We start from the raw sequence: 19,237 nt of genomic DNA on the forward strand, positions 1-19,237 counted from the left end.
CACTTATTTGGTTAAGAAAATGCAAAACCACATTTTTACTGTCTTTCCCAGTCTCCTTCCAATATCTAAGCTAGTGGTAGAAGCAAAAATACTTTGTTTAAACAACCCAAACTCCCATTTTACATAATAACTGGTTCCTAAAAGCGCATCCACTCCTTTTAAGGGTCGTGGGCTAAATGCTTGCTGGTGTTAAGGATGCTTATCCCATGTGAGGAAACTCAGAATGTTGAGCACAGCGACAACTGTGACATTTTGGAACAAAAGCACAAAAAGCACACAAAGAAATAGCAGAAAACTGGCTTTAAAACCCTACAGATTCTTACAGCATTAAGCTAGTTTTCTAGGCAAGGGGTGAGCTGTTAAACTGATTCATCCGGTAACTGATTTAATTTCTCCCTCAAATATCTTCATTTCTACAGAGGAGATGTGTTTTCTAAAATTGAGGGTAATACCCACTCTGTGAATGATGCTGCCTTCTTTCTCATGTTGCTCACATGTTGACTAGGTTACTGATTATTCATAGATTTGCAAGGAGAAGAAATCCTAAACTAAGAATTAGTCAATTTGTGGATCAAATACTAGTGCTTCTTAAGTTTTTTAGACCATTCAGATAAATAAGAAGCACTTTTATTAATCATTATGGTTAAATCATTCTGTTCTTCAAGAGTTGATACCTAGATTTATAAATGTGAATCAAGTCTTAAAAAGCATGTAGCTAGAAATTTTGAAACAGGTTGTGAAATGTTGTTTAATGTGCACATCACATTAGTGACATTCATGGTGCAACACTTCGGAAAACAATATGGCTCTATACAGCAAAGGTCAGACTCTTTTATTGTAACTCCATGCCTATATTTTTTTTAACTTTTTAAAAATTGAAGTATAGTTAATTTACAATCTTGTGTTAGTTTCAGGTGTATATACATTTATATTTATATATATATATACACACACACATATTTATATTCTTTTTCATGTTCTTTTCCTTTATAGGTTATTACAAGATATCAAATATAGTTCTCTGTGCTATACAGTAGGTCCTTGTTGGTTATCTATTTTGTATATAGTAGTGTGTATATGTTAATCCCAAACTCCTAATTTATCCATGCCTGTACATTTATATTAAGGAAATTGTCAGCGAAGCAAAAGCAAGAACAAAACAAAAACCTTGTAATACAGCTTTTCTTTACATCACTGACCATGACATCTAAAAAAATAGAAATACCTAAATGTTTAACATAAAAGTAGTTTAGTAAGTCATTTTTCTTCAGCAGAGTAAGATATAATGTTTTAAAGTGATAATAGGAAGATTTGGAAACACAGAAAATCAGATATAAAATAGTGTATTCATTATAATAACCCCTTATTATCTATGCAAGTAAAGGAAACACACAAACATAAAAATAATTACAGGACAGTGGTGAGTTAGTGGACATTTTAAAAGGTAATGATATTCTTAACTTTATCATAATTAACAAATTAAAATTTTCCCTTATTGACAAAACAATCTATGCATTGATTTATTTGCCATAGTACAATCTTTTCCATAAATAAAATATTAGTTAGAATTTCATTTTATTATGCATCTTGCAAAAGCCAACATATCTAATTTTATAGACAATAACAAGCCATATTTTCCCAAGGTCAAAGGAATGTTGTAATTTGGAGTTCAGCACCTCTGTAAGCTATATTCTTCCAACAGTATTGGCTGCTCTTTAGCAAGTTATAGCCTCAAAACATAAATCAGTCTATATGATCACTGCTCCAACACTGGGTTAACTAGCAAACCATTGGCTTGTTATATAAACCCAGTTCACCCTGGAGTCTGCAAATAGTTATGAATTTTATCTCTTACTAAAATATCAAAGCTTGAATAGATAAAAGAGTAAAGAACTATAGGGATTGTTGAAAAAGAGCCGAAACTATAGGGATTTATCAAGATGACAAGGTATTAATGGGAGAGGCTTTCTATTAAAGATGGCAGTGTGCACACACTTTGCTTCCAAAATGAGAGGTTGCTGTTCCCAAAGCTGTCCCCAGAAGACAACAGTGCAGAGGCCCAAAGAGACATCAGCCTGGATGAGAGGAGGAGGACAGATGGCCCAGGAAGGAGGAATCTAAGAAAAATAAACCTCACATGTTTGAGTATATTGGGAGGTTATCAGTTGTGTCAAAGAGCTTTATGATTAACTAGTAATAGGCACACAGAACACAAAACAAATGGGGAGAGAGGGTGACTCAAGGAATATCACAGTTAGATAGCTGTAACTGCTATTTATCAGTCAACATCTGAATAATGAATTGATTTGAACAAAAGTGGAGAAAATAAGTGTATTTTAAGAATGAGTTGGGGGGAAGCATATGGAGGAGATGGACAGGTTAAGAAAAATCTTTATCCCCCACTGGAAGAAATCAAGAGAAAAACATCTAAAACTGAAAACCAAGAAATAGCCAAGTAAGTATGTTCTTTAGAAAAATGGCAATAATACCAGAAGGAACAGCCCCAAGAGATGAAAATAAGTGCGCCTGAAGACCTGGGAAAAAATGGGCAGGGAAACGTTTTTCATTATACGCTTGCAAGTGCAATTTGACTTTAAATTTACCACAGGTTCAGCTCTGGTTTCAATTAAATAAAAAGGAAAAACACAGGAGATGGAGTTCAGTTTAGGGAGCCAAAAGTAACCAAGACCCAGGTGAACAGAGGACCCACTGTCAATGGCTATTTAGATAAACTGCACATAGCATTGCAAAAGTATTAAATAATTTAAGAGTAGGAAATTCCTTCCACTGCGTAGAGTCACTGAATTTCCCTAAAACTTAGCCTAGTCAGCTCGTAGACTATTTCTTTCTGCCTTTTGGGGGGCTAAAAACAATAGGCTAAAATGATAGTTCAAGACATTATTTATGTCACAAGTGCTATAAAACTGAATTCAAAGCACAAGAAATGGTCTATTTAAGAATTTATTTCAATCTTAACATTTTATGAGACAGATTAAGATTTTACTTGGTGTCAACAGAATTTGTTTGGATTTGTGAGACTTGGGATTTCTCAATAGCTATGCTTTCCAACATGTTTGGTTTGAAGCCACATACACACGCACTCATTCCCAGGCTCAGAAATGACATAAATCAGTCTCTGACTTTTCCTCCATCTCTAAATCATGAGAATGCTAGAAAAAAATACCAGCAGAGCACGACCAGAATATGTTAGAAAGGAATCTACATAACAAATTTAACTCTCATTTTGTACAAAAATTTTGAAGAGTTTCCTAATCTTTGGATTTGAATCCAAAGCTATGTAGCCTCTAACAACTAACTTCACTTTGCTAAACCTCTATTTCCTCTCTTAGCCCTAAAAATTAACTAATGATGCTCATAACTCCTGGGGTTGCAGAAAGGTTTACATGAGGTCATATAAATAAAGGTCTAGTGCAGTGACTGGTGCTAGGTAAATGCTCAGTAAAATATGATTCCCCCACAGAGATATCCCATTCTACCCTGAAATCACACCATTCCTTCTCTGGAAATTTTTTACCTTTATTTAGTGACTATGAGATCCCCTTATGCAACCACAGGAAGTCCCACTTCTTTAAATGGAAAAATCATTATTTCAGAGGTAAAAGCAATTCTTTAAGATGTTAGCTTATTTTCCATCTAAATGAAATATTATAGCAGGTTGGAGAGGGAGCAGAGAAGAACCATACAGACTTCTCCTTCTTCATGGAAAAGGTCTCCATAGAAATTTCCCAGGGATCATGCAACCTCCAACAACCCAACCAACACTCCCCTTTATATGAGAGAACTTATATAAAGTAGCCATATATGTGGAACAAGAAGCCACTCTTCTCAGAAAGCACTGACCTTTAGCCCTGGCAGACCTCATCTTCCTCTTGAACCCTAAGGAGAGAAGGGAAGCAGAGACCTTACAGAAGGAAACAAGCCAGTTTTCACCCCATCATACCTCTATCCTCCACAAAAGCAGATGAAATACATCCCACAAGTGGCTATACCTACCTGAGGGCCAACATTTCCCGTTTCTCCCTGAGGTCCATCGATACTAGAAATTCCCTGGAAAGAAAGAGGTAAGGGAAAGACCAGTTTAGATGTCTACACACTTCTGAGTTGACTCTCTAGTCATGGGCTGCCCCATACAAAAGCCACTAACTAACCCCATGTGACTACTATGTTTAAATTAATCTAAAGTAAAGTAAATTAATCTAAAGTAAATTAATCTAAAGTAAATTAATCTAAAGTAAATTTAAAATTTTAGTTTCCTCAGTTACAGTAGGTACATTTCAAGTGTTCAATAACCACATGTGTCTTGTGGCTACCATATTGGGCAGCACAGATATAGAAAATTTCCATGATCTCAGAAACTTCTATTGGTCAGCACTCCTCTAGAAGCAAATGGATTTAATTCTGGTGTTTTAAAATATCCATGTCATAAGCATTCTTTACCCAAAGATTGTTTGACAACACCTCAGGGTTCCCCATGCTGGGACAGTAGTCGTAGGTGTTCTCCAACAAGCCATGCTTAATGCTTGAACAATGCTGGCACTTCCCTCTCTATCTGCATCATGTAGGGTACAGCTGGAAAATGGAAACAGGAGGCAAAAGAGTGTGTCTCTGCACACATGGAGTAATGGGTACACAGGGGATGCTATACACAGTCAGATGAGGGAACTCTCTAGAGCTCTCACTTACTTAGGGTCAGAAAACGAGTGGTGTCCAGAGAAAAAATGAGTCCAAGTTTCAGGAGAAATGGAAAACCCCCTTGGATGACAAGTAGGAATATTTTAGATAACTATTCAGTGAAGTCACATGTTAACTCAATAAGAATACATAAATTGGGAAAGAATATGAAATACAGAAACAAAAAAATTTTGGACAAAGCTGTTCTTCCAACTGTTATTTATAATAGATAAAATTCTGAAGCAATTTGAATATTCCACAATACTAGGGAAGTGTTATTTAATTATGGTAGAAACACGTATTGAAATTATTTTTACCAAAAATTTATATGGTAGAAAAAAATTGTGTTATCATGTCTTTCTTTTCAAGTATGCTAGATTTTGTGAAAAAATAAGTTATCCCAAACAAGGAGAAAGACAAAATGATGATTCCTCACATTTCTATATTGTTTTTTGTATTGTTTTCTATATTGGACATTTTTTAATAAGCTCATGAGATCCTCATCTGACTTTCTCAGGGAGAAGAACTTTGGCATCAACAAGTTAGGAGCAGAGATTGGTTCAAGATGGCTGAGTAGAAGGATGTGTTCTCACTCCCTCTTGTGAGAGCACCAGAATCACAATTAACTGCTGAACAATCATTGACAGGAACACACTGGAACTCACCAAAAAACAGACCCCACATCCAAAGACAAAGGAGAGGTCACAATGAGATGGTAAGAGGGGCACAATCACAATAAAATCAAATCTCATAACTGCTGGGTGGATGAATCACAAACTGAAGAACACTTATACCACAGATGTCCACCCACTGCAGTGAAGGTTCTGAGCCTCACATCAGGCTTCCCAACCAGGGGGTCCGGCAACGGGAGGAGGAATTCCTAGAGAATCACACTTTGAAGGCTAGCAGGATTTGATTGCAGGACTTCAACAGGGCTGTGGGAAACACAGACTCCACTCTTGGAGGGCACACACAAAGGAGTGTGCACATCAGGACCCAGGAGAAGGAGCAGTGACCCCATGGGGGACTGAACCATACTGACCTGCTAGTGTTGGAGGGTCTCCTGCAGAGACAGGGGGTGGCTGTGTCTCACCCTGAGGACAAGGACACTGACAGCAAAAGTCCTGGGAAGTACTCCTTGGCATGAGCCCTCCCAGAATCAGCCATTAGCCCCACTAAAGAGCGCAGGTAGGCTCCAGTGTTGGGTCACCTCAGGCCAAACAGCCAAAACGGAGGGAACCCAGCCCCACCCAGCAGCAGACAAGTGGGTTAAAGTTTTACTGAGTTCTCCCCACCAGAGAAACAACCAGCTCTACCCACCACCAGTCCCTCCCATCAGGAAACTTGCACAAGCATCTTAGATAGACTCATCCACCAGAGGGCAGACAGCAGAAGCAAGAAGAACTAAAATCCTGCAGCCTGTGGAACAAAAAAACCACATTCACAAAAAGGTAGACAAGATGAAAAGGCAGAAGGCTATGTACCAGATAAAGGAACAAGATAAAACCCCAAAAAACAAATAAATGAAGTGGAGATAGGCAACCTTCCAGAAAAAGAATTGAGAAAAATGATAGTAAAGATGATCCAGGACCTCAGAAAAAGAATGGAGGCAAAGATTGAGAAGAAGCAAGACATGTTTAACAAAGACCTAGAAGAATTAAAGAACAAACAGAGATGAACAATACAATAAGGAATTATTGTAGGAGGAATCAATAGCAGAATAACTGAGGCAGAAGAACAAATAAGTGACCTGGAAGACAGAATGGTGGAATTCACTGGTGTGGAACAGAATAAACAAAAAAGAATGAAAAGAAATGAAGACAGACTAAGAGACCTCTGGGACAACATTAAACGCAACAACATTCGCATTATAGGAATCCCAGAAGGAGAAGAGAGAGGGAAAGGACCCAAGAAAATATTTGAAGAGATTATAGTTCAAAACTTCCCTAAAATGGGAAAGGAAATAGCCACCTAAGTCCAGGAAGCACAGAGAGTCCCAAACAGGATAAACCCAAGGAGAAACACACTGAGACACAGAGTAATCAAACGGGCAAAAATTAAAGACAAACAAAAATTATTGAAAGCAACAAGGGAAAAACGACACATAACATTCAAGGGAACTTCCATAAGGTTAACAGCTGATTTCTTAGCAGAAACTCTACAAGCCAGAAGGGAGTGGCATGACATATTTAAAGGGATGAAAGGGGAAAACCTACAACAAAGATTACTCTACCCAGCAAGGATCTCATTCACATTCGATGGAGAAATTAAAAACTTTACAGACAAGCAAAAGCTACGAGAGTACAGAACCACCAAACCAGCTCTGAAACAAATGCTAAAGGAACTTCTCTAGGCAGGAAACACAAAAGAAGTAAAAGACCTACCAAAAAAAAAAGAAAACAATTAAGAAAATGGTAAAAGGAACATACATATCGATAACTATCTTAAATATAAATGGATTAAATGATCCAACCAAAAGACACATGCTCGCTACATGGATACAAAAACAAGACCCGTATATATGCTGTCTACAAGAGACCCTTTTCAGATCTAGGGAAACATACAGACTGAAAGTGAGGGGATGGAAAAAGATATTCCATGCAAATGGAAATCAAAAGAAAACTGGAGTAGCAATTCTCATATCAGACAAAATAGACTTTAAAATAAAGAATGTTACAAGAGACAAGGAAGGACACTACATAATGATCAAGGGATCAACCAGGAAATATATAACAATTGTAAATATTTACGCACCCAACACAGGAGCAACTCAATACATAAGGCAAATGCTAATAGCCATAAAAGGGGAAATCAACAGTAACACAATCATAGTAGGGGACTTTAACACCCCACTTTCACCAACGGACAGATCATCAAATATGAAAATAAATAAGGAAACACAAGCTTTAAATGACACATTAAATGAGATGGATTTAATTGATATTTATAGGACATTCCATCCCCAAACAACAGAATACACTTTCTTCTCAAGTGCTCATGGAACTTTCTCCAGGATAGATCATATGTTCGGTCACAAATCAAGCCCTGGTAAATTTAAGAAAATTGAAATCATATCAAGTATCTTTTCCGACCACAATGCTAGGAGACTAGATATCAATTACAGGAAAATATGTGTAAAAAATACAAACACATGGAGGCTAAACAATACACTACTAAATAACAAAGAGATCACTGAAGAAATTAAAGAGGAAATCAAAAAACACCTAGAAACAAATGACAATGAGAACACGAGGAATCCAAACCTATGGGATGCAGCAAAAGCAGTTCTAAGAGTGAAGTTTATAGCAATACAATCCTACCTCAAGAAACAAGAAACATCTCAAATAAGCAACCTAACATTACATCTAAAGCAATTAGACGAAGAGGACCAAAAAACCCCAAAGTTAAAAGAAGGAAAGAAATCATAAAGATCAGATAAGGAATAAATGAAAAAGAGATGAAGGAAACAATAGCAAAGATCAATAAAACTAAAAGCTGGTTCTTTGAGAAGATAAACAAAATTGATAAACCATTAGTCAGACTCATCAAGAAAAAAAAGGAGAAGACGAAAATCAATAGAATTAGAAATGAAAAGGGAAAAGTAACAACTGACACTGCAGAAATCCAAAGGATCATGAGAGAATCCTACAAGCAACTATATGCCACTAAAATGGACAACCTGGAAGAAATGGACAAATTCGTAGAAAAGCTCAACCTTCCCACACTGAACCAGGAAGAAATAGAAAATATAAACAGACCAATCACAAGCACTGAAATTGAGATGGTGATTAAAAATCTTCCAGCAAAAAAAAAGCCCAGGACCAGATGGCTTCACAGGCAATTCTATCAAACATTTAGAGAAGAGACAACACCTATCCTGCTCAAACTCTTCCAAAATATACAAGAGGGAAGAACACTCCCAAACTCATTCTATGATGCCACCATCACTCTGATACCAGAACCAGACAAAGATGTCACAAAAAAGAAAACTACAGGTCAATATCACTGATGAACAGAGATGCAAAAATCCTCAACAATATACTAGCAAACAGAGTCCAACAGCACATTAAAAGGATCATACACCACGATCAAGTGGGTTTTGACCCAGGAATGCAAGGATTCTTCAATATATGCAAATCAATCAATGTGATACACCATATTAACAAACAGAAGGAGAAAAACCATATGATCATCTCCGTAGATGCAGAAAAAGTTTTTGACAAAATCCAACACCCATGTATGAAAAAAAACCCTCCAGAAAGTAGGCATGGAGGGAAGTTGCCTCAACATAATAAAGGCCATATATGACAAACCCACAGCCAACATCATTCTCAATGGTGAAAACCTGAAACCACTTCCCTTAAGATCAGGAACAAGACAAGGTTGTCCACTCTCATGACTATTATTCAACATACTTTTGGAAGTCTTAGTCACAGCAATCACAGAAGATAAAGATATCCAAATTGGAAAAGAAGGAGTAAAACTATCACTCTTTGCAGATGACATGATACTATATAGAGAATCCTAAAGATGTCACCAGAAAACTACTAGAACTAATCAATGAATTTGGTAAAGTAGCAGGATACAAAGTTAATGCACAGAAATCTCTTGCATTCGTATACACTAATGCTGAAAAATCTAAAAGAGAAATTAAGGAAACACTCGCATTTACCACTGCAACAAAAAGAATAAAATACTTAGGAATAAACCTACCTAGGAGACAAAAGACCTGTATGCAGAAAACTATAAGACACTGATGAAAGAAATTGAACATGATACAGACAGATGGAGAGATTTACCATGTTCTTGGATTGGAAGAATCAACATTGTGAAAATGACTATACTACCAAAAGCACTCTACAAATTCAATGCAATCCCTATCAAACTACCAATGGCATTTTTCACAGAACTAAAACAAAAATTTTCACAATTTGTATGGAATCACAAATGACACCGAACAGCCAAAGCAATCTTGAGAAAGGAAAACGGAGCTGGAGAAATCAGGCTCCCTGTCTTCCGACTATATTACAAAGCTACAGTAATCAAGACAGTATGGTACTGGCACAAAAACAGAAATATAGATCAATGGAACAGGATAGGAAACTAGGATAGTATAAAGCAATCCCACTACTGGGCATATAAACCCATGCACACATGGTCACCTTATTTTTGATAAAGCAGGCAGAACATACAATGGAGAAAAGACAGCCTCTTCAATAAGTGGTGCTGGAAAAACTGGACGGCTACATGTAAAAGAATGAAATTAGAACATTCCCTAACACCATACACAAAAATAAACTCAAAATGGATTAAAGACCTAAATGTAAGTCCAGACACTATAAAACTCTTAGAGGAAAACATAGGCAGAAAACTCTATGACATAAATTACAGCAAGATCGTTTTTGACCCACTGCCTAGAGAAATGGAAATAAAAACAGACAAACAAAAAAAAAACAAATGGAACCTAATGAAACTTCAAAGCTTTTGCACAGCAAAGGAAAACATAAACAAGTCGCAAAGACAACCCTCAGAATGGGAGAAAATATTTGCAAACGAAGCAACTGACAAATGATTAATCTCCAAAATATACAAGCAGCTCATGCAGCTCAGTACCAAAAACACAAACAACCGAATTCCAAAATGGACAGAAGAACTAAAGAGACATTTCTCCAAAGAAGATATACAGGTTGCCAACAAACACATGAAAGGATGCTCAACATCACTAATCATTAGAGAAAAAGAAACAAAATTGAGTTACTTGTAGTGAGTGGACCCAGATGGACCTAGAGTCTGTCATACAGAGTGAAGTAAGTCAGAAAGAGAAAAACAAATACCGTATGCTAACACATATATATGGAATCTAAAAAATAAGAAGGTTCTGAAGAACCTAGGGGCAGGACAGGAATAAAGATGCAGACGTAGAGAATGAAACTGAGGACATGGGAAGGGGAAGGGTAAGCTGGGAAGAAATGAGAGAGTGGCATGGACATATATACACTACCAAATGTAAAATAGATAGCTAGTGAGAAGCAGCCACATAGCACAGGAAGGTCAGCTCTGTGCTTTGTGACCACCTAGAGGGGTGGGATAGGGAAGGTGGGAGGGAGAGAGATGCACGAGGGAAGAGATATGGGGATATATGTATATGTATAGCTGATTCACTTTGTTATAAAGCAGAAACTAACACACAATTGTAAAGCAATTATACTTCAATAAAGTTGTTAAAAATAAATAAAATAAAATAAAATTGGAGACTTTTAATACTGGAAAGATCTTAGGCATCATTGAGTCTGAAAATTTCATTCTGGAGATGAAGAAACCAAGGACAAACAAGGTAAAGTAACTTGTATTACTAATGTTGTGGGAAATAAGATTTGTACAAAAAAAAAACAAAAAGAAAAACTAAGAGACATGGATGCTAGGCAAGGATACAAGTGGGGATTAGCATTCAGAGTTCCTGTTTCCATAGATATCGGAGTCCCACAGGTTTGCTTTCTGTTTTTCTATGTTGATCCAACTGGAATACCCAAGTCTCCTCCACCAGCTAGCATCTGCTCCCGTGGGTACCAGTATCCCCAAGCAAACAGAGACCATCTTACCTGGTGTCCATGCCCTCCTTTTTCTCCCTTACGGCCTTGGATGAAAGTATCAATTCCAGGATCCCCCTGAGAAAGTAAAAGTTTTCTTAGCTCAAATGGACAGGAAAGACAGGAAAAGAAAATACAGGAAGCCATATTTTTTAAAAAAAGAAAGGTACCAAAGTCGTGACTTTTCATTTTCTGGATCTGCTCAGTAATCCCAGATAACCAATGCAATTAAAATTCCAAACTCTTTGAGAGCCCAATTGTTCTATAAGATGGGTTTCCTCTCAAATCTCTTATTTGTAGCAATACTTAGATAGGCTGAACAGATGCCTCATTAATGAATAATTTGTTGTTCTCTGCCATTGTGCCCATGCAAACAGTTCACAATCCTTGTATTAAAGCAGCAGAAATCCCTCAACCGTCACTCACAGAATCTCCCCTCAGCCCCGGCTCTCCATGCTCTCCAGGTTTTCTGGATGGTCCCATCAGGCCCTTAAATCACATTAAAAAAAAAGTGTCACTTTTTAAAATCACCTATTGCCTAAAGGGAGAGGGGAAGTGAGACTCAAATTAAAAGAGCAATTTAGTACTTGAACTTTAAAGCATTCGCTGTCAAAGAGGTGAGAATGAGACACGGAAAAATACATACTTTTATTGGAAATCTGTGATATGCTTGGCTCTAGATGTGCCTTACCTCATTTAACACTCACAACTCAAGAATTAACCCATTTGTGTATGAGGAAGTTGGACCTCGTCTCCCTACCTCCAAACCCCTGGATCTTTCCACAACTTCCTGATGCTCCCACACAAAAACACATGTAAGAAAATGAAGAAGGCTTTCTTCATCACAGATGTGCACAGCATTAGCAGAGCAAGATCTCATGAAAAAAGAGAAGAAAAAAGAGAAAAATACTTGCAGGGCTCCTGACTGCTGTAGACAGGGAACCAGAGAGGTGGAGCAACTTGCCATAGTCTTATGACATGATAAGCAAATGGTTGCTTCTCTCACAATCTGCTGTTAATTGTACCATCTTTGTGTCCTAGATCCTACAGAGCCACAGAGTTGGAGAGAGCCCCCCACCAGAGGAACCTTCCTCAGAGGATGTTATGTACATGGTTCTGGTGGTTACACAGCATACTCTGAAAACAGTGAAGTAGGGACCACCTCTGAGATCTGGGTCTCAGACACACAGGGAATGGGAAAATCTCTGGACTCCACAAGAAGCCACTTCCAAATGTTACTGAAGACCCCTCCTCACCTCTTCCCTGGCCTGATATAGTGGTAAGAGGAAGTTCATTAATTCCAAATTCCCATCCTGCTGCTTAATTTACCAGCAAGGCAAATTTATTTGACTTCTTTAAGACAATTTTCTCATTTGTGAAACTGATATATTTATCTTATAGGGCTGTCGTAGGGAGTCAATGGAATAATAAATTAAAATGCTGAGTACAAAGCCTGGCATATGGTTCTTATTATGTTTTGTTCAACATCTAGTCCCTCCTTTTTCTGATCCAGACACTGGCTTCCACAGTAATCTTCCAAACCTGTAGCTTTAACATGTTCTTCCTTGCCTAGAAACTTTCAGTAGTTTCTAGGCAAACTGATTACTCAGTAGGAAAAAACAAGACCCTTAAACTTGGCATTAAGTTGACTCCAACTTGCCCATCCAGACTTCACTCCCATTCTTTATACTTTTTATCTCTCCCTCCACTCCTGTTAAATTGGAATCCTTGTTTGTCCAAACCAGCTCTGAGTTCTTCTAACTCTAAGCCTTTCCTTTTTCTTAACCTGGAATACCTTGTGTGTGCCTCTCACAGAGGTCTGTGTAGAGAATGTCTTGATTTCCTGTGTGCCCTGGAATGCCCAAGTCCTGTCCACCCTCGGCACATTCTAAAATGCCCACAGGACCTCAGTAGAGAAGGCTGGTCTCTTCCTGCTTCGACCTCCCTCACAATCTGGTTGTTACTCGTGCTTTATTTCATCCCATCTTTACTCCCTCAATGAAGCCTTCTTGACTGCACAGTCTGGATCAGAATGCGCTACTATTTACCACACCTTCATGTACTTATCTCAGCAGTAATCTTATATCTATTTCCATGATTACTTCATTCATGTCTGTCTCTCCCCATAGAGGCCAGTTCTGAGACACAAAACTCATGCCTGTTCTGTTCCAGTCACGCCTGTATTAAAACAGATGCTCAGGGCTTCCCTGGTGGCTCAGTGGTTGAGAGTCCGCCTGCCAATGCAGGGGACATGGGTTCGTGCCCCAGTCCGGGAAGATCCCACATGCTGCAGAGCGGCTGGGCCCGTGAGCCATGGCCGCTGAGCCTGCGCGTCCAGAGCCTGTGCTCTGCAACGGGAGAGGCCACAACAGTGAGAGGCCCAAGTACCACAAAAACAAAAACAAAAACAAAAACAAAAAAGACTACGCAGTGCAATACTGCAGCCACTAGGCTGTTTAGCACTTGAACTGTAGCTAGTGTGACTGAGAGAAATGAAATTTTAAGTTTTGCTGAATTTTAATGTATTTTAATTTAAATAGTCACACATGTCTAGTGCCCACTGTATTGAACAGTGCAAGTATAGAATGAGTTCGATTCACCTATCTCACAGATAAGGAAAATAAGACCTAGAAAGGCAAAGTAACTGTGTAAATCTGTTCGAAGAGCCAGCATTAGAAACCAGGTCCCTTGACATCTAGCCCATACCCTGGACTGCCATAAAGAAGATTAAATTGAAAGCCCATGTTACAGAAAGGCAAAAACCACATGAGAGTTTAGGTGGAAAAGGGCTGGAGAAGGTTGTTGTACTTCAGGGACAGTAAATCCTGAAGGGACAGTCACTTCTAGATTCCTAAATCCCACTTCTGGGAAGTTTGCCTAATCTCAATCATAAAGCCAAGTGAAGTCAGGATTATTGAAAAGGATGATAATCAATGAGCTTGAGGCCCTTTAAGCTTCCCTTCCCTTTGGCCCTCCAAATGCAATCCTCTTGAGAGGAGAGGGTCCAGTGAGTGCTCCAGGGATGGCCACCTGCTTTGTCCCCTTGAAAGCTCTTTCAGAAGAGATCAAACACAGACCAGGAAGTGTTTCCCTGTTCTTTCCAATCAGGAGAAACCTCACAGCTATAGAATGTATTTCAGGCAAAGATATGGTTTCATCACATGCAACTTGAGAGATATATTACATTTTCATACATTGTTACTTTCTGAACGACTAGATTTTTGTCATTTTAGAAGGTGTTTGAAGCAGGAGAAGATTCACTGTCACAGCTTCTGTTCACATGAGAGGAGTCAGAGCCGAAGGGAAATTTAGAGACTTCATGTTTTTTCCCAACAAATAACAGCCTGTGTAAACATTTCTGAACATTTAAAACTCAATATTGTCTCAATGGGAGCTTCAGGCTACTCATACAATCTTCTTTTGATGATTTCATCTTGAAAAGCCCCCAAAGTTAAAATGACTGCAAAAAAAATTGCAGAAGTGTCCTTAGCACTCGGGGAAACTACTCACCTTGTGATGACAATTGCCCTGTGGAAGAGCACAGCCAAAGAAGACAAAGCAAAATGCAGAGTCAATAGAATAGGCCCACATTTACAAAAGCATTTGAGAGCTTGGTAACACATTCAGAAGGATAGCATCTTTTAATATCTATTTTTCATCATTTGATGTTAAGCTTTGAAAAATATCAAGGGCCCACTATTAACTAAAAGCTTTCAAATTCTAAATTCTCCTTCAAAGAATCATTTCCCATTTGTTAAGTAAGAAGGACATGTTGCTATATTTTTTCAATTGTGCAAGGACTATGGTCTTGCTGACCCAACTCAGGAAAAATTTTGTAAATGCCCTAAGTATATACCTCAGACTTCATCTGTTTAAAGTTGTCCAGATATGGCTATAAAAGGAAAAATCTTATAGGGCATGGGGTAGAACCACCGTTTCACACACTGAATTCATTTGGTGGAACATAAACATTTCTGGATGATTTTGCTTGTATTTTTATACAAGCATTGGTTGACCTGATAAACACTGTGGGATGAGGAAATATTCAAGTGTCTCAGAAGTACATCTGCCTGATAAAATCAGGCCAGCCTGAGAATATTTTACAAGTTCCCAGAAGGAGCAGAACACCAGACTTCCCTCTCCTAGACTTGGATTTCGTTCCAAAGGCCTCCGTGGAAATCATCCACTCCCAATTCTATTTCTAATTTTTGACTCTAAGAAACCCCATATATTTAAAAATAAGAACAACATGACAATCACATTGAATGAGATGTTCCAACTGGAACAGGGAACACCTCATCTTTATCTTCTATCTAACTAACCTCACAGCCATCCTCAGCAGAGTGCAGTGGGGTTAAAAGCAAGGATTCTCAGAGACAGACAGCCTAGGTTTGAATCTCAGATCAGGTACTTGGGCAAGTTGCTTCTCTTCTCAGTTTCCCCATTTGTAAAATGGGAGCAATAATAGCATCTACCTCATAGTCTTGTGATAAGGATCAAATGAGTCCATTATTGTAAAACAGTTTACCCATGCCTGGCACTTAAAAGCACTCTTTAAGTGCTTGTTAAATAAGTCTTCTTAGAAATTCACTATATAAAAGTGAAAACATATTCCCCCTAATTTGAAACTCAGAATCTGTGGAGATAGAGGAACACTAATACTTTGCACTGTGTATTAATAAAGCAGTTATTTTGTTGTGTATATTGTACTTTATATTTTTTATTTGATTGGTTCAGTTTTCAGTTGATTGCTACTTTGTAAGTAACTGTGCTAATCTCCATGTTCCTCACCTCAAATCTAGGAAAAGCCAGCTAAGCAGGCCTTACTCTGTTCATTTTGTTGATGGAAATGAAAAGGTCGGGTCCCAGAATGGTTTAAGCAGCGTCCCAGTTCTACACAGTCATGCAGTCAAGTTCTGTCCCAGGTAACCTGATTCCAGGTCCATCGCATGGCTGTACTTCAAACATGTGCTTCAAACCTTTCAATGAAAATCTCCAAGGCCAGACTGTCACTCAGCTCCCCAGAGTCTGCTTCGTGTAAAATGAAGACCTGTGAGCAATTTGCCTTGGGGTAAAAATGTGAGTTCAAGCCCTCTTTAAACTCATCAAAGAGCTTAAACAAGAATCTCACAGTGTCTAAATCACTTCGCGGTCTCAGGCACTTTAAGCAGAATATTGTGTAGAAATGATATCACAATGCCCAGAAATAGCAGCCACCCAACAGCTGAGTCCTCTCTGCAGAAGGTGTAAGTGTAGCCACCTTGCTTCCCTAAGACATGTTTCTACTGTGCATGCTTCATTTTCTCCTTGGCAGTGACTCAGGGTGTGAGATAACCACATCTGTTATATTATTTTACAGCAACAGAAAATACTGGGAGAAGTCTTGACTCCAAAGGAAGCCTTGATTCTGGTTTCACCTTGACCTTTGGCTCCATGTACTTGAGCAAGCCAGTTCAACTCTCAAGGTTGATGTGATGATAGGGAGCTTGGCACTGATTTGGGACACCTACGATATTGCCCACTATATTACAAACCTTCCCCAGGACATTAATCCAGCGACTTTCCAATAAATGATGTGATATAATTGGATTCTCTGTTCCTCAGTTTCTACATCAACCTCCCATTAATGTCTCCTTAAGGAGGCTTGCAAGTAATTTGAAAGAAGATACTTTAAGAATAAGTTTTCCATTCCCCAACAAGCTTTCATCTAATGGCAAATAAATGAAAGTGTGAATCTTAAAGAATACATGGTTCTAATGGATTAAGGACAGTGTGAGGGTAAAGAGAGTGAGAGTCTGGGGGAGGCTCCTGAGCCCCCAGGGAGCTCGGCCGGAGGCTCCTCACCTGGGGCCATATCATAATTCTGAATCATGTCTGATAACAGAGAACTGGAAGACAAGCCTCCAGGACCCCCCACCCCGTGCAAATGAGCAGTACCATTTTTAACACTGGAGGCAAAGACCCTGTGTCAGCCAATCACAGTTTGAAACCTTTGACCTCTGTTCCAAAGGGAAAAAAAACCCAGGAATAAAATCGTCTCTATATTCTCAAACACAAAGAAATGAAGTAAGAAGAAAGAGAAGGAAAGGCCAGAAATTTCTCCTCCATATGATTTTGAGCACACCATCCATGTTGGTTTTGATGCTGTTACTGGAGAATTCACTGGCATGCCAGAACAGTGGGTTCGATAGACCTCCAGTATCACAAAACTAGAGCAAAAGAAGAATCCTCGGGCTGTGCTGGATGTCTTAAAGTTCTATGACTCCAACACAGTGAAGCAGAAATATCTGAGCTTTACTCCTCTTGAGAAAGATGGCTTCCCGTCTGGAACACCAGCACTGAATACCAAGCGTTCAGAAACAGCAGTAGTAATAGAAGATGATGATGATGATGAAGAGACTCCTCCTCCTGTTATTGCCCCATGACCAGATCATACAAAGTCAATTTATACACGGTCTGTAACTGATCCTATTCCTTCACGAGTTGGTGATTCTAATGTTGACAGTGGTGCCAAGACTTCAGACGAAGAGACAAAGAAGGCCAAAATGACAGATGAAGAGATTATGGAGCAATTAAGAACTATTGTAAGCATAGGTGACCCTAAGAAAAAGTATACAAGATATGAAAAAATTGGGCAAGGTGTTTCTGGCACAATTTTCACTGCTACTGATGTGGCATTGGGACAAGTGGTTGCTATTAAGCAGATTAATTTACAGAAACAGCCAAAGAAGGAATTGATCATTAATGAGATTCTGGTGATGAAAGAATTAAACAATCTCAACACAGTTAACTTCTTAGACAGTTACCTGGTGGGCGATGAATTGTTTGTGGTAACGGAGTACCTCGCTGGGGAATCACTTACTGATGTTGTAACAGAGCCCTGCATGGATGCAGCACAGATTGCTGCTGTATGCAGAGAGTGTTCACAGGCATTGGAGTTTTTACATGCTAATCAAGTGATCCATAGAGACATCAAAAGTGACAATGTGCCTTTGGGCATGGAAGGATCTGTTAAACTTGCTGACTTTGGCTTCTGTGCCCAGATCACTCCTGAGTAGAGCAAGCGAAGTACTATGGTTGGAACGCCATACTGTATGGCACCAGAGGTGGTTACACGGAAAGCTTATGGCCCTAAAGTAGACATCTGGTCTCTGGGTATTATGGTCATTGAGATGGTAGAAGGAGAGCCTCCATACCTCAGTGAAAAGCCTTTGAGGGCCTTGTACCTGATAGTAACTAATGGAACCCCAGAACTTCAAAACCCAGAGAAACTTTCCCCAATATTTCGGGATTTCTTAAATCAATGTTTGGAGATGGATGTGGAGAAAAGGAGTTCAGCCAGAGAATTGTTACAACATCCCTTCTTGAAACTGGCCAAACCAGTTGGCCAAACCAGTCCAGCTTGACACCACTGATCATGGCAGCTAAAGAAGCATTGAAGAGTAACCATTAACATCATCGCTGTGGCCTCATATTCCTTTTTCCATTTTGTAAAAGAAGTCTTTTACTATATGAAAATTATTATTCTTTTGGGGTTTAAAGAAATGGTCTGCATAACATGGAGGGAAGAAACAAGCTACTGTTTCCTGAAGACAAGCAAGAAAATATTGCAAAACAGAGTGACAACTTTCTATTGAATCCCTTCTTTAGGGTCCAAAAGGAATTGTGGACTGAATCATAGCCTTATGCCCTTCAGCAGAAAGCCCATCAGGGCCATTTATCATGCTTGAGATTTGCATTTTATTTTGCTGACTTTATTATAATAGATCCCATTCATTGTCCCTTTTGGGGTATTTTCAGTACTTGAATGGCAGATCTGAGTTTTTCAGAGTATGTGTTTTATCTGCTAGTCTTCTCTTCTCTCTTCTTCATAACTTTCTTTCCCCTGACTTGCTCCTTTTGAGTTGCTTTGAGAAATGTTTCTTATGCCTATATTGGAGGCAAGTGTGATAGAAATG

General features: G+C 38.8%; 1 protein-coding gene and 1 pseudogene across 2 annotated transcripts in view; one reads left to right on the forward strand and one right to left on the reverse strand.

The window, feature by feature from the left end:
* LOC309961811 (collagen alpha-4(VI) chain-like) overlaps nucleotides 1-4,494 on the reverse strand; it is a gene marked incomplete at both ends in the record, with an annotated part of 64,662 nt that extends 60,168 nt beyond the window's left edge. Inside the window, 4 exon segments of the mRNA XM_082839293.1 lie at nucleotides 3,862-3,879; nucleotides 3,883-3,897; nucleotides 4,015-4,068; nucleotides 4,459-4,494. Of these exon segments, the coding sequence (XP_082695419.1) occupies nucleotides 3,862-3,879; nucleotides 3,883-3,897; nucleotides 4,015-4,068; nucleotides 4,459-4,494 (123 nt within the window).
* Nucleotides 4,495-17,149: 12,655 nt separating this feature from the next.
* LOC309961706 (serine/threonine-protein kinase PAK 2-like) lies at nucleotides 17,150-18,732 on the forward strand (annotated as a pseudogene). Its single transcript has one exon. The product of its transcript is annotated as a serine/threonine-protein kinase PAK 2-like (transcript).
* Nucleotides 18,733-19,237: the final 505 nt, after the last annotated feature.

Source organism: Leucopleurus acutus, assembly GCF_964270905.1.
Source record: "Leucopleurus acutus genome assembly, chromosome: 5".
Classification (NCBI taxonomy): domain Eukaryota; kingdom Metazoa; phylum Chordata; class Mammalia; order Artiodactyla; family Delphinidae; genus Leucopleurus; species Leucopleurus acutus.